At 37.2% G+C, this 20665-nt stretch overlaps 7 protein-coding genes and 16 long non-coding RNA genes across 23 annotated transcripts; 11 read left to right on the forward strand and 12 right to left on the reverse strand.

Moving 5' to 3' along the window:
• Positions 1-15: 15 nt before the first annotated feature.
• On the reverse strand, positions 16-2838 carry gfa1 (glutamine-fructose-6-phosphate transaminase). Its single transcript, NM_001021919.3, has 3 exons — positions 2774-2838; positions 2635-2705; positions 16-2429 (listed from the first exon to the last, which is right to left on the reverse strand). The coding sequence occupies exons 1-3, from the start codon at positions 2776-2778 to the stop codon at positions 415-417; spliced, it is 2091 nt and encodes a 696-aa protein (NP_596011.1). The 5' UTR covers positions 2779-2838; the 3' UTR covers positions 16-414.
• On the forward strand, positions 1698-2571 carry SPOM_SPNCRNA.1515. Its single transcript, NR_150403.1, has one exon. It is a non-coding gene; the product is annotated as a non-coding RNA (long non-coding RNA).
• SPOM_SPNCRNA.5664 lies at positions 2796-3491 on the forward strand. Its single transcript, NR_195015.1, has one exon. It is a non-coding gene; the product is annotated as a non-coding RNA (long non-coding RNA).
• Positions 3396-3869, reverse strand: SPOM_SPNCRNA.5665. Its single transcript, NR_195016.1, has one exon. It is a non-coding gene; the product is annotated as a non-coding RNA (long non-coding RNA).
• An 82-nt stretch (positions 3870-3951) lies between these two features.
• Positions 3952-9043, forward strand: pst1 (Clr6 I prime and Rpd3L histone deacetylase complex subunit Pst1). The gene is made up of 2 exons (NM_001021920.3): positions 3952-4105; positions 4243-9043. Exons 1-2 carry the CDS (start codon positions 3976-3978, stop codon positions 8679-8681), a joined length of 4569 nt encoding a protein of 1522 aa, NP_596012.2. The 5' UTR covers positions 3952-3975; the 3' UTR covers positions 8682-9043.
• Positions 4241-4691, reverse strand: SPOM_SPNCRNA.5666. Its single transcript, NR_195017.1, has one exon. It is a non-coding gene; the product is annotated as a non-coding RNA (long non-coding RNA).
• Positions 4911-5515, reverse strand: SPOM_SPNCRNA.5667. The gene has a single exon (NR_195018.1). It is a non-coding gene; the product is annotated as a non-coding RNA (long non-coding RNA).
• Positions 7460-8269, reverse strand: SPOM_SPNCRNA.5668. The gene has a single exon (NR_195019.1). It is a non-coding gene; the product is annotated as a non-coding RNA (long non-coding RNA).
• Positions 8395-8768, reverse strand: SPOM_SPNCRNA.5669. Its single transcript, NR_195020.1, has one exon. It is a non-coding gene; the product is annotated as a non-coding RNA (long non-coding RNA).
• Positions 8903-9208, reverse strand: SPOM_SPNCRNA.5670. Its single transcript, NR_195021.1, has one exon. It is a non-coding gene; the product is annotated as a non-coding RNA (long non-coding RNA).
• izh2 (hemolysin-III family protein) lies at positions 9206-10903 on the forward strand. The gene has a single exon (NM_001021921.3). It carries the CDS (start codon positions 9639-9641, stop codon positions 10611-10613), a length of 975 nt encoding a protein of 324 aa, NP_596013.1. The 5' UTR covers positions 9206-9638; the 3' UTR covers positions 10614-10903.
• SPOM_SPNCRNA.5671 lies at positions 9380-10620 on the reverse strand. The gene has a single exon (NR_195022.1). It is a non-coding gene; the product is annotated as a non-coding RNA (long non-coding RNA).
• On the reverse strand, positions 10740-13620 carry dnm1 (mitochondrial dynamin family scission GTPase Dnm1). The gene is made up of 2 exons (NM_001021922.3): positions 13281-13620; positions 10740-13149 (listed from the first exon to the last, which is right to left on the reverse strand). Exons 1-2 carry the CDS (start codon positions 13417-13419, stop codon positions 10943-10945), a joined length of 2346 nt encoding a protein of 781 aa, NP_596014.1. The 5' UTR covers positions 13420-13620; the 3' UTR covers positions 10740-10942.
• Positions 11466-11758, forward strand: SPOM_SPNCRNA.5672. Its single transcript, NR_195023.1, has one exon. It is a non-coding gene; the product is annotated as a non-coding RNA (long non-coding RNA).
• On the forward strand, positions 11976-12490 carry SPOM_SPNCRNA.5673. Its single transcript, NR_195024.1, has one exon. It is a non-coding gene; the product is annotated as a non-coding RNA (long non-coding RNA).
• On the forward strand, positions 12634-12852 carry SPOM_SPNCRNA.5674. Its single transcript, NR_195025.1, has one exon. It is a non-coding gene; the product is annotated as a non-coding RNA (long non-coding RNA).
• Positions 13621-13826: 206 nt separating the features above from the next.
• Positions 13827-15037, forward strand: SPOM_SPNCRNA.1516. Its single transcript, NR_150404.1, has one exon. It is a non-coding gene; the product is annotated as a non-coding RNA, possible alternative UTR (long non-coding RNA).
• On the reverse strand, positions 14706-16259 carry SPOM_SPNCRNA.1517. The gene has a single exon (NR_150405.1). It is a non-coding gene; the product is annotated as a non-coding RNA, possible alternative UTR (long non-coding RNA).
• srm1 (spermidine synthase) lies at positions 15039-16285 on the forward strand. Its single transcript, NM_001021923.3, has one exon. The coding sequence runs from the start codon at positions 15124-15126 to the stop codon at positions 16018-16020; it is 897 nt and encodes a 298-aa protein (NP_596015.1). The 5' UTR covers positions 15039-15123; the 3' UTR covers positions 16021-16285.
• On the reverse strand, positions 16193-17907 carry dbp5 (ATP-dependent RNA helicase Dbp5). Its single transcript, NM_001021924.3, has one exon. It carries the CDS (start codon positions 17780-17782, stop codon positions 16271-16273), a length of 1512 nt encoding a protein of 503 aa, NP_596016.1. The 5' UTR covers positions 17783-17907; the 3' UTR covers positions 16193-16270.
• Positions 16864-17873, forward strand: SPOM_SPNCRNA.5675. The gene has a single exon (NR_195026.1). It is a non-coding gene; the product is annotated as a non-coding RNA (long non-coding RNA).
• Position 17908: 1 nt separating the features above from the next.
• Positions 17909-19927, reverse strand: SPOM_SPNCRNA.1518. Its single transcript, NR_150406.1, has one exon. It is a non-coding gene; the product is annotated as a non-coding RNA, possible alternative UTR (long non-coding RNA).
• bzz1 (diacylglycerol-binding protein Bzz1) lies at positions 17952-20663 on the forward strand. The gene is made up of 8 exons (NM_001021925.3): positions 17952-18135; positions 18180-18206; positions 18261-18324; positions 18376-18496; positions 18575-19611; positions 19658-20014; positions 20058-20322; positions 20391-20663. The coding sequence occupies exons 1-8, from the start codon at positions 18097-18099 to the stop codon at positions 20407-20409; spliced, it is 1929 nt and encodes a 642-aa protein (NP_596017.1). The 5' UTR covers positions 17952-18096; the 3' UTR covers positions 20410-20663.
• The last annotated feature ends 2 nt before the right edge of the window (positions 20664-20665 follow it).

Consider the following 20665-nt stretch of genomic DNA (forward strand, 5'->3'; position numbering starts at 1 on the left):
TATTACGATATAGTTACAAAACTTCCACATTCAAAATCAACTTAAAAGAGCATAATCATGAATTGATATTCAATATGAGAACTCCCAATTATGCAGCATTGTTTTCGTTAAATGACCATCATTAGTTTCCAAGAGATAACATTAAACCAAAACAAAAAATCTGATACACTGCAAAACTAAGCAACTATGCCTTCATTGCAAACTAAATCAGATTAAATTAAAAATGCATATAAAAAGAATATCTTCCATGAAATAAACACATGTACATCCTCGTGAACCGGCAACCCATCCTTTTCTATTAATTTAATGAACGACAAAAAGATTGGCTTGTGCCCCTTAAAGGATGCCAAAAACATGACAAGCGACGTGAAGCGTAAAAACCACATAATAATAAACAATGAGGGATAATCAAATTTATTCCACCGTAACTGATTTAGCCAAATTGCGTGGCTGATCAACATTGTGGCCACGTTTAACAGCTAACCAATAGCTTAGAAGTTGAAAAGGAATGACATTCAAAATTCCTTGCAAACAATCCACAGTTTTAGGAACTTTAATTATGGTAAAGCCTTCTAAATTGTCTAGTTTTTTATCTGTAATAATTATGGGTTTACCACCACGTGCTCTAACTTGTTCAAATGCGTTCCAAGCCTTCGGAAAGTTGTAGTCGTCTGGTAAAAGCATAACTATTGGCATATCATTATCGACAAGTGCTAACACACCATGCTTTAGTTCGCCGGCTAAGACACCTTCAGCATGTGTATAAGAAATTTCTTTAACCTTTAATGCACCTTCCAAGGCAGTGGCATAATGATAACCTCGTCCAATAATTAACATTTTGTCCTTGTTAATTAACTGCTCAATGGCAGTTTGTTTTATGGCGGCGTTAAGATGTAAAGTTTCTTGCACTTTTTCTCCGATTTCGGCAAGTCCGTCGATAATTTCATTACGGCGTTCCAACCGTGAAACGGAATCTCTGGATAGATATAATGCCATGAGCACTAATGCAACATACTGCGATGTATAGGCTTTAGTGGATGCGACACATATCTCAGGGCCAGCATTAATATGGACACCACAGTGCGTCTTACGAGAAATACTTGAACCAACACAATTGACTACGCCAATAGCCAAAGCACCGTTTTCTAAGGTATACTGCAGAGCCAGCAAAGAATCAGCAGTCTCACCAGACTGGGAGACAAAAATGAAAGTGTCATCACGGAAAACTGATGGACAACGGTCCACAAAATCAGACGCTAACTCCACCACTACAGGGATATTAGTGAGTTCTTCGAACAAAGGACGAACGGCTACACATGAATGGTAGGAGGTTCCACAAGCCACGAAAATTAGGCGACGACTTTTGCGAATAATGTCATAATAACTTTCCAAACCACCCAATGTAACAAGCCTGTTTACAAAATTAACACGTCCCCGCATGGTATTTAACAGGCTATCTGGCTGTTCACAAATTTCTTTAATCATGTAATGGTCATAGTTTCCTTTCATAACACTGGCAATCTCCATCTCCAAAGTTTCAATGGTACGAGTCGTACTACCACCGCCTTCACGACGCAACCTATGAACATGTAATTCACCATCGCGAACGTGTGCTATATCATCATCTTCTAGAAACATCACACGCTTAGTGTACTCAATGATGGGAGTAGCATCAGATGCGAAAAAATACTCTATGGGACCCGGAACTCCTTCACCCGATACAAAAGCACGACTTTGAGCGCGATGTAACAAGTCGGGTTTGTCACCACGAAGCATACCATTGGTAGCTGGGTTGGAAAAAACTGGATGCAAGCTGGTGGGTTTAGGAGTTCCAGGTAGACCTTCTGCAGGCTCGGGAAATTCTACATCGACAAAGTCAACTTTGAGCTTTTGCTCACTTTTGACACCAACTATTAATGGAGAACCACGACGAGTTGCGACCACTTCACCAGGGTAGTGACTGCTTTTAATGAGTAAAGCGTAGGCACCTTCAAGTTCACGAAAGACGAGTTTAGCGAGTGATGTGAAGTCAACTCCTGGAGTAGTGTCGTAAATAAATTTAGCGAGCTTAGCCACACATTCAGTATCGGTTTCGCTTTCAAAAACCATGCCTCTCGATTCAAGAACGGTGCGTAGCTCACGATAGTTGGTTAAAATACCGTTATGAACGACTATGAATTCACTATGAGGGTCAGACCGCTGGGGATGACAATTAATGGGAGAAGGGATGCCATGAGTTGCCCAACGGGTGTGACTAATGGCGCAATGGTTGATAAATTTAGTGGATTTATTCACGTTCGATCCTTTTATAGATGCCTCTAATTTACTAACATTGCCAACTTCTTTGAACATGATGAAGTCTTCACCTTCATCTCCATCGACAGCACATCCTGAAGAATCATAACCCCGATATTCCAGACGTTTGAGACCTAAACCTGAATTAGTAAAATGAGTTTTAATTTGTTTATACTTTTGTTTAATAAGTAAACAGAAAATTGAAGTAGCAGATAGATTAAATGTCATGAGAGAGAACACATCACAAACAAAGCGTAATCACTGTGATCGAAAGCAATCCACAACTTAAGCATTTCAGAAATTGACATATTAAAAACAATATAAACGATTTTAATTTACCTTTAACGAGTGTTTTGAGGATATATCCACGGTCTCGTTCAACCAAATAATTAATATATCCAAAGATACCACTAGCTTCGTATTAGCATAAAAGGACGATCAAATATTTAAATAGATATAAAACAAACAAATAGCTTACCACATTGATAAGTAAAATCGACTTTTCCAATACTAAGGAAGAGTTGGTGGTCGTTCAGTGAAGGTGGTGGGGCTTAAGGATCTGTGCATAAATATATACAATCCGTCAGCCGCTTTGTCATCACTGTATAGAGGACTTTGATGGTGAGAAGCAATATAAACGAGAGTCTAATTTAATCAAAGGTTTAGACTCATAAATTTCTAAAGGCAGCTTTCTGCAGAACTTTGCAATTGATAAAGTATAAATAACACTTAAAAATGGAGATGTAAACATTCTTGCATAACGGTTGCAAAAATTCTATTGAATGTAATTTAATGGCCAAGACAAGAAAGTTACGATGAACATGTTAAATTGAGGTGGTGTAAATTGATGAAGGGTCTTTTGGTTCACCCTAAGTATTCAAAACAATTGATTAAAAAAATTTTCGGTTGTTTCTTAATCATAAAAGAATTTGGGATATTATTAAACCTTACTACTTTATTGTTTTTTTATTGTATTTTCCTTAAGATTATCCAGACTATTTTGTGTGTTTTCTCCTTAAATAATGAACTAATTTTTCATACACAAAACAGCAGACTGAAAAATAAATAATATTTTTCTATTAAATATCAGGGTTGACCAGGACATTTCAATGACAATGTACGCCTTCACTATACTATTGGAAAACGTTAGAACAATTTCATCAATTTAATGACTTTCTCATTCAAGCATTATAAATTAGTCGATTTCAGAAGAAAAAAAAGTAATAATAAAATTTTTTTATCTAATTCTTCTACCATGTTTGTAATAAACTATCAATCTGCTGATTCAGCGCTTAATCTTGAAAACTTTTAATAAAATCCTCATATTGCTTGATCCAGTTTGGCCTGATGTTTCTCCTTTACACATCAATCAGAAAATTTCGGGGATTGAATTTTCAGCTAAAAGTACTTGCTGCCAAAATATTAGAAACCGCATACCAGGTCATAGTCCTCTAGCACTCACTTTCATATCCAAGACGGCCGTTTCGGTTTTGGGTTGTTTACTTCTTTTTTGTTACTTGAAAAAATGTTACTCGAAATATTACCTCGGTAAATCCTTTTCTTCCAATCGCGTTTGAAAAATCTCTCGTTTATGGATCGCGTATCCCGCTTAAATCGCTAGAGTATGTCAACCATGTTACGTGGCCAGGACCGACATGCTCTATACCAACAACTTTTGGGATGGCAAAAGACTGGCAAGATGCACGTTTAGGCCAATGCCACAGGCTTGAAGATTATTCCAATGTCGCAATAAATTATACAGGACCTTACTTGACTCCTTCTGGGACGATGGCCTATCATCCCGGTAATGGTATGTAATTTGCTCTAACTTGTTATGGTTTTGACATGTAAAACAATATTGATTTTATTGTAAACAGTAGGATTTGTTTTACTTGAAACTACTAATTACAAAATATATTTGTATAAAAATACTAATTATTTGATTAGCACCTTTATTTACTCAGGCCCCTCCTCACACCAACCCACAAGGACCACCTCCATTCCCTTTATTCAACTCTATCAGTCCAGTATACGATCCGGCAACGGGGCGTTTACTTTACCGTAATGTAAATACACAAGTGTCTCATACAGCCATACCGAATCCTGCAAATGGGTATGCTGCTGTTTATGGTGGGCCGCCTTCGCAGCTTCCTCCCCCACCACAACCCCAGTCGCACCCTAATGTTACTGTGATCTCAGCAAGTCCCGCTCGCGCCATTGAGCAACAACCGACCATACTTTCTTCTACTGATTCTAATATTCCTAGACCAGGCACTGTAAAATCTTCTGCTTCTCCTTTTGTTCCTAATCAAAATCCTTCTGCTCCACCTCCACCTCCTCAAGAGTACCGACAGTTGAATGTCACAGATGCTTTATCATACCTGGATCTTGTTAAATTGCAGTTTCATCAAGAACCCGAAATTTATAATGAGTTTTTAGATATCATGAAAGAGTTCAAATCGCAGGCGATTGAAACACCAGAAGTCATTACCAGAGTTTCAAAATTATTTGCTGGATACCCAAATCTGATTCAGGGTTTTAATACATTTTTACCTCCTGGATACAGCATTGAAATAAGCAGTGCAGATCCTGGATCTTTGGCAGGAATCCATATCACTACGCCTCAAGGTCCTCTAATGATCAATGATTTAGGTAAAACCACTGCTCCTCCGCCTCCACATGGTTCAACTACACCTCTTCCTGCGGCTGCCTCTTATACTTCCATGAATATGAAACAATCGTCAGCCTCTCATCCTGTTTTGCAACCTCCGGCTCCATCTACATTGCAATTTAACCCCTCTCCTTCTCCAGCTGCTCCATCATATCCTCCAGTTGATGCATCTGTGAAACAGGCTGCCGATCTCGACCAAGCCATTAATTTTGTTAATAATGTTAAAAATCGGTTTTCCCATAAACCTGAAGCCTATAACTCGTTTTTAGACATCCTAAAATCATACCAACACGATCAACGACCTATACAACTTGTCTATTTTCAAGTATCTCAGTTATTTGCGGAAGCTCCTGACTTATTAGAGGAGTTCAAGCGTTTTTTACCTGACGTATCAGTTAATGCTCCCGCCGAAACTCAGGACAAGTCTACAGTAGTGCCTCAAGAATCAGCTACTGCCACTCCAAAACGATCTCCATCAGCCACTCCTACGAGTGCACTCCCCCCTATTGGTAAATTTGCTCCACCCACTACTGCCAAAGCCCAACCTGCACCTGAAAAGCGTAGAGGAGAACCTGCTGTGCAGACTAGAAATCATTCCAAAAGAACTAGGACTGCTACTTCTTCCGTTGAGGAGACTACACCACGTGCATTTAACGTACCTATAGCACAAAACAAAAATCCCTCAGAACTTGAGTTTTTGGAGCATGCACGCCAATATCTTGCCAATGAATCAAAGTACAATGAATTTATTAAACTCTTGGAACTTTATTCTCAAGAGGTTTTTGATAAAAACGCACTCGTTGAGAGGTGCTATGTTTTTTTCGGTAGTAATGAGCACTTAATGAACTGGTTAAAGGACTTGGTCAAATATAATCCTGCAAACCCGATCCCTGTACCTAGACCTAGAGTAGATCTTACACAATGCAAAAGCTGTGGACCAAGTTACCGCTTATTGCCAAAAATCGAGCTTTTGCTTCCTTGCTCGGGTAGGGATGATTTATGCTGGACAATTTTGAATGATGCATGGGTTAGTTTCCCAACTTTGGCTTCAGAGGATTCTGGATTTATTGCACACAGGAAAAATCAATTTGAGGAAAATTTACATAAACTAGAGGAGGAAAGATATGAATATGATCGTCATATTGGTGCTAACATGCGTTTTATAGAACTTTTACAAATTCATGCTGACAAAATGTTAAAAATGAGTGAAGTTGAAAAGGCAAACTGGACTCTTCCATCTAATCTAGGAGGCAAGTCTGTCTCGATTTATCATAAGGTCATTAAAAAAGTTTACGGAAAAGAACATGCACAGCAAATTATCGAGAATCTGCAGAAAAACCCTTCGGTAACCATACCAATTGTTTTGGAACGTTTGAAGAAAAAAGATAGAGAATGGAGATCGCTTCAAAACCATTGGAATGAACTTTGGCATGATATAGAAGAGAAAAACTTTTATCGAAGTTTGGACCATCAGGGAGTATCATTTAAAAGTGTTGACAAGAAAAGTACCACTCCCAAATTCCTTATTTCTGAGCTTCGTAATTTAGCCCAGCAGCAGAAAGTTGAACTATCAGAAGGGAAAGTCACACCCTCTCACCAATTTTTATTTTCTTACAAGGACCCCAATATTATTACTGATATTGCTCGTTTGTTTGGGGTTTTTCTGATTCATGGTTCAACTCACTCTGCTGAGGATAACGAGAAGATGTCTAATTTTCTTCGGTCGTTTCTTTCACTTTTTTTCGATGTTCCCTATGACTCGTTTATTCCTTATCTTCCCACTCATTTTAACGAAGAGGAATCTGATATTGATTCTTTGTCATCTAGTCTCATAGAAAAACCGAGAGCTTCCAGTTCGCCCATTCACCATGCTAACAACAATGGCCTAAGGCTTTTGAAGGATGTATTAAAGAAGACTTATAGAGGAGCTCGTGAAAATAGAAGTTCAGTTAAGGAAGATTATGTATCAGAAAGTACTGAGAGGACACCTGACGCCAGTGAAATTGATGAACATATTAGTGAGCATGAGGAAAATGACGATGAGTCTTCATCAGTTTTTTCAACTGGCGAAGTTTGGGTGAATTGTAAATTTACCGATACTGATGGTAGTCTCCTTGACGATGGAACAAAATTGTCTGATCGTTCTGTGTATAATTTATTTGGAAACATGAGCCTGTATTGTTTTTTTCGTTTGTTCCACACTTTATATTCAAGGTTAGAAGAGATTAAAAATCTTGAGCAAATGGCTTATAGTAAGCAACATGATGTCAAATCCAATCCTGTCGCAGTTGAGCTCGGATTAGTTCGCCATCCTTCTGAACGTCTTGGCTTTGCTTTACCTACAGCTGACACTGTTTACGAGCAAGCGATTCAGTTGTGCGAACGCTTGATGGAAGGTGAAATTGATCAAAATGGGTTTGAAGATGCTTTACGTTGTCTTTACGGTATTCATGCTTTTAGATTATACACCGTTGAAAAATTGGTCACTTCTATTATTAAACAACTACATTCCGTTACAACCAACCGTCGCTTGGCTCAAGTTTTCATGTATTACGAGAAAGATCGAGTACAAAGACGTACTAGTCCTCGTCAACAAATCATGTATCGGATACAAACAGAGACTGCGTTTGGACCAGATGAAAATTTATGTTGCATTGATTGGAATTCACAAACTCGACAATCAGCCATAAGGCTAATGGGACGCGAAGATCTAACAATGGGAACTCTCAAGTCGGATGCAGAAAAGTGGTGCTATTACATTGGAAGTTACATAATGTCGAGTCCGACTGAAGGCATATTACCTGAGCATGTTCGAATACCATTCCTTCGAAAATGCTTGCCCTCAGATGAAGGAAATGAGGATGACGAGTCTAGTTCCGTGGTAAAAAGTGCAAATGCTATTATTACTAGTTTCTTGGAATCAGGACTAGCCTTGACAATACCAATTAATACCGTTAAAATCAGATATGAAAATGGGACCGAAGATGTATTTGCTAGAAATTCTGAGCAAGTGTATAATGGTCCTTATGATAAAATTCGTGATTACCGGCAATCAAAATGGCGTGAATGGCTTAATAGTGATGAAGGCTGGACACAAGGTCTCTCCAAAGATAAGGTAAGACGTATCAAGCCTTGTACCATAGAAAGCTTATTCAATGAATCCACTCTTCGCTCCGGCAAGGCTGAGCGGTTTTCTGAAAACGCAGGTGTTGAAAGCATAGGTAAAAAGGGGAAAAATTTGCTTAATGAATCTGGGAACGGAAAGAAACTAGACAAAGGGCTGCCACCGAAAGTAAATGGAAAATCTTCTGTAACAAGAGGAAACAAGACTAATTTGAAAGCTCGCAATGGGCGTAATAACGATGACAGCTCAAATAAGATCAATCTTTCCGAAAAAGAAAAAGAAAAAGAATCCATTGAGGATGAGGAGAAAAATCGGGAAGGCAGCATGTCTCCCGTTGCAAAACATGCTTCAGACGTTGAAGATGATCACGACGTAGCGAAGTCTACAGCTCCTGACTTTGAGACTTCAAGTCATCGCCCCGAGAGATCTTCTGAAAAGAAATCCCCATCACCAGTGTTTACAAGTGTAAAACAAACGGCAGAGAATGATGCTGATAATGAGGACGATAAAACTGATATGGACGATCAAACTGAAGAGACGCTGGACGCCGACAACACGATGGAAGAAGAGCCTTCCAAGGATGATCTGTAGATTTATCCATTTCTGTTTTCCTCGATATCATTTATATCATTTCTTGCTCCCATCTTAGTTTGTGCATAACTCCCCAATTCCCTAATCTGTTCTTGCAAGCCATTGTTAGTATTGCAGCTAATACCCCCAAAAGTTTTTGTTTTCTTCTCTAAGCATTTTCGGCATTACCATTTTACTTAATTTTCTACGTAATTATCAAATTTAAAGGACATCTATCTCTGTTTTGTTATCATTTCTGTTATTCTCTTTATAATCTATGAATCTGCTGTACCTATATATTTTGTTTCAATAAATAATCTTTGGCGTAACAAGGAATTTATTATAATAAATATTTTTTTTGTTTCGAACAATCTCAAATTACCACAGTGAATAGTGCTTCAATTGTATTTTAATAGTAAAGAATCAATTTTTGCTGAGAGTTTTTCTTGATCTCTACCAAGCAAAGCGGTAATATGAAGTTTGGTCGCGGCTAGCGTAATCCGCGCTCCGTCTTTATGGGTGTGGACGAAAGTCGTTTGATTTTTAGCAAAAGTACCCAACTTTTCAACGTATATGAATAGCATGCAATTCCCTTACTCATAAAAAACACGCTTAGATTTAGAAAGCTAATTGGTTTTCTTTTCTGAATACTAGTATATATCAATTAATAGCTAAGCAAGAGTTTTGGTGATATAATTACTATTTGAGATATTGCAGCACACCTATTGTTTACACTACGTTTATTATTCCGTCTTTACATTTTTCTTCTTCAATCATTAAACTATAGGTCATTCTACGTTCAATGGTATAAAGTTCTTGGAACGGAATTTACAACAGACCGAATTTTCCATAAGAACCCGAGTTCAGTTTACACTTATTCTGCTCAGCATTCCCCATTTTCATGTAAATAATTGCATCAACATCTAGTCTATCCACGCAATTTATATTTTTCTCTTATATCGACCGTTGAACATTACTATGTCAGAATCAGAGCAGTTATTAGAAAAGCAGCAAGATCACAAGTGGGATGCTGCAACTCATGCGGATAAGGGAATTACTATAAAAACAGGAAAGATAGCCGTCTCTAGCTCTGATATACCACTTAGAAACCGAAAAGGATTACTTACTTGGGATCAATTGGAACCTTGGCAGCAGGACAATCAATATATCATATCCGGATATCGACCTCCTTCATTTTCATTTTATTTATGCGTTAAATCTATTTTCCATGTTCATAATGAGAGCGTTAATATATGGACTCATCTTTTTGGTGCGATAGTTTTTTTGTTTTTTATTTTCAAGTCCGAATTGATTTTAAAGAGAGATACTACAACTGCTGAAGATGTTTATGTTATAACGGTATTTTTATTTAGTGCATTCACTATGCTTGGATGCTCAACGTTTTACCATACCATTTCGAATCATTCGGATGATGTTTCAAAGTTTGGAAACAAACTCGATTATTTGGGCATCGTCGTCATGATTGTCGGCTCTTTTATTCCTTGTTTACATTACGCTTTTGCTTGCCATGCAAATTTTCGCACATTGTACATAGGTACTATTATTGGCATTGGCGTTATTGTAGCGTCCACTTGTCTTCTTGATCGATTTCGACAACCAGAATGGAGACCATATCGAGCTTTGATATTTGTTCTCATGGGTCTTTTTGGAATATTTCCAGTAATACATGCATTAAAAATTTTTAGCTTTTCCGAAATTTTGGTGCGAATGGGCCTTGTCTGGCTTTTACTACAAGGTCTTTTCTATATAGTTGGAGCTGTCATATACGCCTTAAGGATTCCAGAAAAATGGAGTCCAGGAAAATATGATGTTTTTGGTAGTAGTCATCAGTGGTTCCATGTTTGTGTGATCATTGCTGCTTTTTGTCATTTTCACGGCGTATGCATAGCTTATGATTATTTTCATGAGAGGCGTGGTTGTGGAGAAATGTAACATTACAATTATTTTTTCTTTAGAAATTTGCATTACATAAGAAAGACTTGTCCCTTCTAGAAAACCTTCATTTGACACATTTCATTCTATGTTCACAATTTATTAGAATGAGACTAGACGGGTTGAAAACAAAGAAACCGTTTCACAGTGTTATTTACATTTTACCGCTATTACATTGTACTTTAGTATCCTAACGTTTTATCATTCAACCTATTATATGTGATTTGTTAATATCGCTTCTGATAGCTAGAAGCATAAATATTAGAAAATAAAAGTAAATTTTTCCAGAATATCTTAATCTTCAGACGTAACGTGATAATTCGTGTTCATTAAAAAACCGTTGAAATAATTTTGTTTGCTTGGTTGTAAACAGATAAAAGACGCTCACATTTTTCTCTTTCACTTTTGACGTTCTCATCTTCAATAAGGAGGGTGTCAAAGAAATCCTCTCGGTATAATTTACTAACCAAACGATTTTGAATGGCATCTTTAGAGGCGTTCACGAGCAAATGCATAATTACCTTTGGTACCTGATCAATTATAATCTTCCTAGTTAAGTTGAAATAAGAAGTAATTAGCTCTTTAATAAGATCAACTTCAACTTCTTCCCTTTCACTCATGTCCTCCAACGCCATTGTTTCAACTTCATTTGATAAATCTGTCATCTTTAAAGGATGGTTGTTTTTGTGATTTGTATCTCCTCCAGAAAGAGAATCATTTAAAGGATAGCTAGAAGACTTATCAATGCTCATTGCTTTCCTAGTCGCATTATTGGCACCAAAGACATAGCTAAGAAATGTTTTTCTTTCCGCAGTTTCAGTGCTAAAGGCATTATTATACCGTTTAGAAGCCAAAACATCCAAAGGCTGCATTTTTGCTGAATCATCGCTCTTCAAAGTTGTAATCTCGTTCGTCGCTTTATTGGTAATACTCTTAACAGAAGTGTCGGGATCCGAAGAATACAACTCAATTCCGTCAGGCTTCACAGTGTCCAAAGCAGAAGAAATGGGTTCATCATTTTCTTGGGAAAGCATTAAGCGATTCTGTTCTTTTCTTGACAATACTACAGCCATTGCACCCTGCACCCCTAAGAAATCCGGATGATTCGTATTAATATATGCACTTTGAATAGCAATCAAGCTTTCTACAAAAGAATAAGTAGGAGTTAAATTTTCTCGTAGTAAATCGCTAACGGTTTCTACGAGAGCAGTTTGCAACTTGGGAAAATGCGATATGTCTGAGTCACCAGAATAATGACATATTTTCATTAATTCTTCGTAAACAAGCTCGACACATTGATGACAGGGTGCCGCTAAAAGGTTTAATTGCGGCTTCACCAATATATCGAAAGCCATTTCCGAAAGGAACAAGGTAGCCCTAGAGCCTGTGCTATTCAATATAGCTGTACGTATGTCGACTGTCGATAAGTTTTGTAAAGGATCGATTGAATTCAATGCAGTAGTAAATACATTATTGAAAATGGAGTAAAGACGAGCACCACCTGAAAGTTCTTTTGTGGGAATATTTGAAGAATTTCCATCTATACTAGCAATGAACGTGTTGGCAAAGCGATTCATCGCCTGCAATAAAATAATTCCACGTTGACTCTGATCAGAAAGTTTAAAGTCACCGTAATTGTTTAGTTGTTGTTGAGTTTGAGATATTAGAGTGCTAAGGCGGGCTTTGATATCGGGAAGGCGCTCACGGATATGTGATACCAATAGATTACTCAATGTCTTGGCAAGATAGGGTGTTCCACAACGATCTTTAATGGTACGATATGCCGGATGATGTTCAAAAAAAGAGCGCTCAGATTGCAAAGCATCTCTCATGGATTTGTGAGATACAATATCAGACTGGGAACGGTTAACAGTTGCTACGAAACCCAGCTTAAGGGGATAAACGCGACCGCTTAATATGTCCATTGCATTGGTACCTTGATCCATAAGGTCAAGCTTGGTAAGAACACCAATAGTGCGCTTACCCTTGGGATCAACAGACCTCGCTAGTTTTAGGCCCTCACTGTTGACAATGTCAAAGTTGGCAGGAGATACAGCAAGTATAATGGAATTGGGACGGCTGATGTATTCCATAATAAGAGAGCGTGTTTGAGCCTCAATATCAGTAGGCTGATCTCCAACGGGAATTTTTGTAAGCCCAGGCAAATCAATTAAAGTTAAGTTCAAAACGCGAGTAGAATAAATTTTTAGATTGATTGGCAATTTGTTAATTCCTTTGTTTGCACCAGCAACCCGTAGAGTCTCATTCTCAATCTCTGCGCGAACTTTGTTCATGTCGGTAAATTTGGTATCGGGGATATGCAAAAATTCAGCATAATCTTCAATTTCATCAGAATCTTCTTCAATTCCTTCAAGACTGCCTGTTTCCCCAGCAGCACTTGTTTCTTCTGAATTGTTGTCAGAAGTACTTTCCTCATCATGGTTATTTTTGGTCTTGCGCTTCAAGTTGATGAGTTGTAGTATCAAGGGTCTTCTAGTGACAATTCCGGTACCACGAGGTAAAAAATCTTTACCAACTAAAATACGAATGAGTTAATAACAATGTACTGTCAAAATTACGAAAAATTTATCCAGAGGAAAAAACACCTCTGATAATTTTTTAGCTGTTGATTCTTTATCTAAATTAATTTTAATAAACAGTACTTACCAATATTTTCCAATACAGAAGATTTTCCACAAGATTGGGACCCAACGACCACTATGGATGGTAAATCCAAAAAATCTGACCCAATTGTGTTGTAGACAAGGTCTTGAAGTTGATTCACCAATGGAATAAGTTGTTCCATATCAATATAGCTTGAATAAAGAAGAGACGGGGATATTTGAAATAAATGAAGCAGGAATGCTGCCAACTATGCCTATAAGATACACGCACAATTTGGATTATGGGAATGCAATTTTTTAATAAATTTTTATTTATATTTCAATCAACCAACTTGATTTACTCACAACTACGATCAACCAAGTTTTGGGACGATGAGGACGGTAAAGGGTAAGTAAGTGAGTATGGGATTTACTATGTAGGTATCATTGGTAGAAAACCAAAATCTTGGTATGGCTTATAAGGAGTGCGTTATAAGGAACACGTATGCCACATTCGTTTTATTATTATACAATAAAAGGCGTTAGTAAAATTATCTTTGTAGGAGGATTGGATGTCGTTTAAAAGGATACAGTGAATAGTACTGGGAATATGTGCCACTAAATGGACTATGTCAGAATTTCGATCTTCTTGTCCTTTGATTTATCAATTCTTTTAGCCAGAGAAAGTAGTAGAATTTAGCTTTAAAATAGAAATACCGTAGAGAGAAATCTTGTGTAAATTTTGCGTGCCACGAATATTCTTCTGAGTAAAAAAGAAGTGTTCAAGAAATGAGTAAGTTTGAGATTCAATGCATACTCATCTGCCTCAATAATTGTAAGCTTGGTTTTATGTTTGGTTCCACTCTGGCTTTTTTGTTGAGAATATAACTTTTCAATCACCTGTCTTACATGGTTTATCTAAAGCGATTCATTTACAAATCATCGTAATGAATTTAAGATCTACAATATTGCTAACTTTTGGCATTAAGATTGATCAACAATCTGCTTGTAAATAGGTGAATTGATCATGTAACTTGAAATTAAAATTTTCGATATAGGATAGCAAAACAACAACAGCACTGGTGGGATTGAGAAGTGATTGAAAATTTGACAAAATCCTTCAACGCTTTATGTTTTATTTTTCTTTTGGAAGAAACACTTTCCCATCATTCGTATTGTTATTATACAAACACTTTTTCTCCAGATACATTTGAGATTTAAGTCGAATTTACATCAATTTATACCACACCAGTCTCGTGATTTTAATTTTTAACGAGCCAAACTTATGAAAGTGTACTATATGCGTACTGTGCATAAGCGCTTCAAGTCATTGTTGCGCTTTTTTCTTATACATTATTCATCGATACTATATCACTTTCCTGTATTCTCATATGGTAGTTATAATTTCGTCTCCAAATCTTAACCAAAAGATCTATCATACTATTCTTTTACCCTGCTACTTTTCTCTATACTGATGCACAATGCTGATATAACCTCTACGTTGATCAATTCTTGATTTATTAAACGACATCGTATTAACTAAGGAATATTGTATAAACACATTTGTTTACTAATTCAAATGTTTCCTCGATCAGTTTTAGCTTCGTCAAATATGATTGTTGTTCCAAATCCACTCCCAACAATAGAAGTCTACTTTTCATTGCCAAGCATCGCTGATAATAATGTAAGCAACAACCGAAAGTATATCAATTAAGCTCATTTTTTAAAAAAAGTAACGTATCTTAACATGCTACTTTTAACTCAAGCGCTGCGCTAAAACGGTCACGCTTAAATATGCGACATGACAAAATTTTCCTAAAAGCAAAGTTTGCAACGTTTGTATTTGCTTGGTACTACAACCTTACTTACTTGCTTTTGTGTGTCTTTATTGTTATTTAGAAGTGAAAATGTCTGTTCAAGAACTTTCTCATCCTCTTATTAAAGATGGTTGGTTTCGTGAGATCAACAACATGTGGCCTGGTCAAGCCATGACCTTGAAGGTTAAAAAGGTTTTATATGCAGGAAAATCAAAGTATCAAGATGTTTTGGTCTTTGAGAGTGAAACTTATGGACATGTTTTGGTTTTGGATGGTGCTATTCAAGCCACTGAGCGCGACGAGTTTTCTTACCAAGAAATGATTGCTCATCTTGCTCTAAACAGTCACCCCAACCCAAAGAAAGTTCTCGTTATTGGTGGTGGTGATGGCGGTGTACTTCGTGAGGTGGTCAAACACGAATGTGTCGAAGAGGCTATCTTGTGCGATATTGATGAAGATGTCATTAAAGTCTCCAAGCAATACCTTCCTGAGATGTCCGCAGGTTTCAATCATCCCAAGGTTAAGGTACACATTGGTGACGGTTTTAAATTTTTGCAAGATTATCAAAATACTTTTGATGTGATTATTACAGACTCTTCCGATCCTGACGGTCCTGCCGAAGCCTTGTTCCAAAAACCTTACTTTCAACTTCTTTCCGATGCTCTTCGTGGAGGCGGTGTCATTACTACTCAAGCTGAGTGTATGTGGATTCATTTGGGTGTCATCAGCAATGTCTTGACTGCCGTTAAAACAGTTTTCCCCAATGTTCGTTACGCATACACTACTATCCCCACCTATCCCTCTGGATCTATCGGCTTCGTTGTAGCCTCCAAGGATGCTTCCATCGACCTTAGCAAGCCTCTTCGCAAGTGGTCTCCCGAAGAAGAGAATAAGCTTTGTAAGTACTATAACAGTGAAATTCATGCTGCTTCCTTTGTTCTTCCTACCTTTGCTCGTGATGTCGTTGACAAGGCTACCTCCTCTTAAGCAAACATTTTTATTTTTTTTGGCTAAAGTTTCATACGTCTTAATCAATGCAATCTTAAGTCAAAATGTATACTCTTTTTTCTTTGTTTTCACACTTCTGCTCTCTACTTTTTGTAAGTGAGATTACGTTCTCTTTCGGTAGTTGATATGCAAAAAAACCAGTGAAATACCAGCATAAGTAAATAATATTCCTTTAGTAATTGGTACCAAGAAACCTATGTATTAAATAATCTCTAAAAATCAACATGCTTTACATTTTAAGTGCATTCTTGACAACTTTTTCAAGCTCTTCGTAGTCATCTGTAGGCACTCGCGTGATGGGACGTTGGAAGTATTCTTGAATGGCGTTCATTTCTTCCCAACTCTTTTTATCGTGAACAAAATTGATACTTACTCCAACACGGCCGAACCTACCGGTACGACCTATACGGTGAAGATATGTTTGTGGATCGGGTCTTCCTGCTTGATCTAAAGGCATATCATAGTTTACAACCAAGTTGACTTGCGATACGTCGATACCCCGAGCAATTACATTCGTAGTAACCAAAACCTTTGAAGTACCTACTCGGAATGAATCCATAATAGCGTCACGTTGTGCACCTTCCAGATTACCGGTAAGACAAGCAACAGTGTGTCCATCTGCAGTCATACGCCTAGCAATTTCTTCAGCGGTATCCTTTTTCTTACAAAATATAATTGATTGACCAATAGTCAATAACCCATATAATTCCACTAAAACATTATATTTATGTTCTTCACTTTGGCAATCCATATACAACTGCTTGATTCCCTCAACAGAAAGCTCCTCAGTCTTCAGACGAATTTCATTAGCATTGGGAGCAAAACGTTCAGCGTACTTTTCAACGCGTTCCGAAAAGGTAGCACTGAAAAGAACAATCTGAGTGTTTCTAGGAAGAAGGTGCTTGATACGCATAGATTGATCTCCTAATCCTTGCTGATCTAACATGTTGTCTGCCTCATCTAACACGAATACTTTAATATCGCGAGCGTCAAGCTGTCTTCTCTTCATCAAATCCATCACAGTGCCAGGCGTTCCGATTACAATTTGAGCATCGATTTTTGCACCTTTAGGGACGGAGTCTTTAATACCAAAAGCTGTTTTTACTTCAGTATATTTGCCCATCTCCGTCACGACATCCATAATCTGACGGGCCAATTCACGAGAAGGAGCGAGGCAGATAGCTTGAGGTTTGGGAACAGAAGCATCAACACGAGAAAGCATCGTTAATGCAAATGCAGCGGTTTTACCAGTTCCGGATTGTGATTGTCCGATCATATTGCGAGGAGGATTTGAGAGTAAAAGTGGAAGCGCCTTCTCTTGAATTTTTGAGGGTTTTTGGAATTTCATTGAATAAATTCCCTTTAATAATTCGGGCTTGAGCTCCAACTCTTCAAAACTTTTAACAGAAAAAAGAGGTGAGTTTGGATCAGCCTGTAGATCTGCTAATTTTACACGAACCTCGTTTTTATTTGGTATTAAATTAGATTCATCATTTTCAGATTGCTTCGTATTGGCGTCCTCTGCAATCGTGTTGGTCGCTTTGTCTTGCTCAGATTTTGCATCAACATTCTCAGTGATTTTTGGACCTAATCTGTCACTTAAATTTGTTGCTTTTTGATCTTCATTTTTATTTTCTGAAGTATTTAACTGATTGACTTTATCACTAATTCTTTGAACCTCTTCATCAGAGTCCAAACTAGCCCAGTCAGTTTTGCTTTCCTGTCCCAGTGTAGTTGACATTTTGGATGTTTTTTAGTAAAAAAAATAAAAAAAATCAAATTTATAGTTCAGATATCCAAACTCAGCAAGGATGACTTAGCAAACTGGATGACAATTTCTGGTGGGCAATGTAGTTGGTGATTGCTAAGTTACTCCTTAAGTGAAAGTTGAACAATATAGGTTTCGATTCACCACCGTACTTCCTTTTCATCAACATTCGTAACGTAAAGCCAAAAATTGTCACAATTTCTTCCGTCAAACTTTCTTTTTAATTGTTTTATATCCGGTACAAATTTTTATTGCAGCGATATCAAACGTGTAGATAATACTGGATAATGAGCCTGGAAACATACAAATTTAGTGATGAACTTCACGTAAGGTGTTTTAGTTATTTGGCATATTTACTAATATATAAAAGGACGATTTTAAAGTTGTCGACAGTTGGGTATGCCAAGAATGAAAATGAAGACAGTTCAACAATTAACACATTGTAACAAAGATTAATAATGGCGCGAAATGGCTTGAAGATATTCAATTGTACTACAAAGAAAGAAGTTCTATTGGTAAATAAGAAACGACAATGGTTAAATTTCAATGACTAACTTTGTTGCTAGAAAAAGAATATGCTCAGAAATTAGCCAGTCTTTCGAATAAATATGGGGAGAAGAAATCCAGAAAATCATCAGCCCTTTCAGTCGGAGATACTCCGGCAATGTCTGCTGGCTCTTTAGAATGGTATGTAAAATATTGGAACCTGTCAAGCAATTGAAGTTAGATGGATATTGAATTCCTGTTCACAGGCTAATTTTATAGTGCTTCTTTAACAACATGGTCTAAAATTTTGGATGAGTTAACGCGCTCATCAAAAACTCATCAAAAGCTATCCGATGACTATTCATTGGACATTGCTGAAAAACTGAAGAAACTAGAGTCTCATATAGAGGCTTTAAGAAAAGTTTATGATGATTTATATAAAAAATTCTCATCCGAAAAGGAGACATTGTTAAACAGTGTGAAGAGAGCCAAGGTCAGTTACCATGAGGCCTGCGATGATTTAGAAAGCGCAAGGCAAAAAAACGATAAATATCGAGAGCAAAAAACTCAAAGAAATTTAAAATTATCTGAAAGTGATATGCTCGATAAGAAAAATAAATACCTACTTCGTATGCTTGTATACAACGCCCACAAGCAAAAGTTTTATAATGAAACTCTACCAACGCTCCTTAATCATATGCAAGTATTGAACGAATACAGGGTTTCGAATTTAAATGAAATATGGTGTAACAGCTTTTCAATTGAAAAGTCTCTCCATGATACCTTATCCCAAAGAACCGTTGAAATTCAATCAGAAATTGCAAAAAATGAACCAGTCCTTGATTCTGCCATGTTCGGAAGGCACAATTCAAAGAATTGGGCACTTCCTGCTGACTTGCATTTTGAACCTAGTCCTATCTGGCATGACACGGATGCACTGGTGGTGGATGGTTCATGTAAAAACTACCTCCGAAATTTACTGGTCCACTCCAAAAATGACCTTGGAAAACAGAAAGGCGAGCTTGTATCGTTAGATTCACAATTGGAAGGTTTACGCGTCGATGATCCAAATAGTGCTAACCAGTCATTTGAATCTAAAAAGGCTTCGATAAATCTAGAAGGGAAAGAGCTCATGGTAAAGGCCAGAATAGAAGATTTAGAGGTTCGTATCAACAAGATCACGTCAGTTGCGAATAATTTAGAAGAAGGAGGTCGTTTTCATGATTTCAAACATGTTAGTTTTAAACTTCCGACAAGTTGCAGTTACTGTCGTGAAATTATTTGGGGGTTATCGAAGCGTGGATGTGTTTGCAAAAGTACGAAATATTTGCTTTCTTTCGTTAACTAACAAAACACGTGTAGATTGTGGCTTCAAATGCCATGCAAGGTGTGAACTTCTTGTTCCCGCCAACTGCAAAAATGGTGAGCCCGAAGTGGCCGACGATGATGCTGTAGATACCAGTGTTACTGCCACTGATGATTTTGATGCTTCTGCGTCGTCTTCAAATGCCTATGAATCCTATCGTAACACATACACAGATGATATGGATTCAAGTAGTATTTATCAAACTTCCTTAAGCAACGTGAAAACAGAAGAAACAACGCCTGCTGAACCAGCGTCAAAGGTTGACGGTGTAGTTCTTTACGATTTTACCGGGGAACATGAAGGGGTAATCACAGCTTCTGAAGGACAGGAATTTACGCTACTTGAACCAGATGGTAAGTAAAGCTTGAAAAATCCCATTCTAATAGATCAATATAGATGGCTCTGGTTGGGTTCGAGTAAAAATCGATGGAACTGATGGCTTGATTCCAGCTTCTTATGTTAAATTGAATGATGAATTAAATACGAGTGTGACACTTGATGGAGATTCTTCTTATGTTAAGGCGTTATATGCATACACAGCTCAATCCGATATGGAATTATCAATCCAAGAGGGTGATATAATTCAGGTCACAAATCGAAACGCTGGAAACGGATGGTCTGAAGGGATACTTAATGGAGTGACCGGTCAATTCCCAGCTAAGTAAGTCTTTGTTTTTTTTTTTTATTCATTTCTCCATTTCTTTGCACAAAAACTAACATATGTCTTAGTTATGTTACAGATGTATAAACCATTGAAATATCTATATGAATATTATCTACTTCATTGTTGATAAATTTTACCTTCTTTATGTATTACGAAAAGCAAATTGTCAATAATAACTTACGATTTTTTATCCACTACAATGTAGTTGGTCGATACACCAAAGTATTTTTTTGCTAGATTGATCTTTTTTTTTTTGAATTTTAGATATTTATAATAACTATACTAAATGCTATGCCTAAGGAAAATTTTTTAAATTGAACTATGCTATATTTTTTTCGTT

This window comes from Schizosaccharomyces pombe (assembly GCF_000002945.2).
Source record: "Schizosaccharomyces pombe strain 972h- genome assembly, chromosome: II".
In the NCBI taxonomy this organism is placed as follows: domain Eukaryota; kingdom Fungi; phylum Ascomycota; class Schizosaccharomycetes; order Schizosaccharomycetales; family Schizosaccharomycetaceae; genus Schizosaccharomyces; species Schizosaccharomyces pombe.

Bases quoted from the DNA above. Each gene is read 5' to 3' on its own strand.
- dnm1 (NM_001021922.3), bottom strand. From the start codon at position 13,419: ATGGAACAACTTATTCCATTGGTGAATCAACTTCAAGACCTTGTCTAC. The intron at 13,150-13,280 runs GTAAGTACTGTT...TTCGTATTTTAG, and splicing joins TTCTGTATTGGAAAATATTG to TTGGTAAAGATTTTTTACCT.
- pst1 (NM_001021920.3), top strand. From the start codon at position 3,976: ATGGCAAAAGACTGGCAAGATGCACGTTTAGGCCAATGCCACAGGCTT. The intron at 4,106-4,242 runs GTATGTAATTTG...TTATTTGATTAG, and splicing joins GGCCTATCATCCCGGTAATG to CACCTTTATTTACTCAGGCC.
- izh2 (NM_001021921.3), top strand. From the start codon at position 9,639: ATGTCAGAATCAGAGCAGTTATTAGAAAAGCAGCAAGATCACAAGTGG.
- bzz1 (NM_001021925.3), top strand. From the start codon at position 18,097: ATGAGCCTGGAAACATACAAATTTAGTGATGAACTTCAC. The intron at 18,136-18,179 runs GTAAGGTGTTTT...AATATATAAAAG, and splicing joins AATTTAGTGATGAACTTCAC to GACGATTTTAAAGTTGTCGA. The intron at 20,015-20,057 runs GTAAGTAAAGCT...AGATCAATATAG, and splicing joins TACGCTACTTGAACCAGATG to ATGGCTCTGGTTGGGTTCGA.
- srm1 (NM_001021923.3), top strand. From the start codon at position 15,124: ATGTCTGTTCAAGAACTTTCTCATCCTCTTATTAAAGATGGTTGGTTT.
- gfa1 (NM_001021919.3), bottom strand. The intron at 2,430-2,634 runs GTAAATTAAAAT...ATTCAGGTTTAG, and splicing joins CCTCAAAACACTCGTTAAAG to GTCTCAAACGTCTGGAATAT.
- dbp5 (NM_001021924.3), bottom strand. From the start codon at position 17,782: ATGTCAACTACACTGGGACAGGAAAGCAAAACTGACTGGGCTAGTTTG.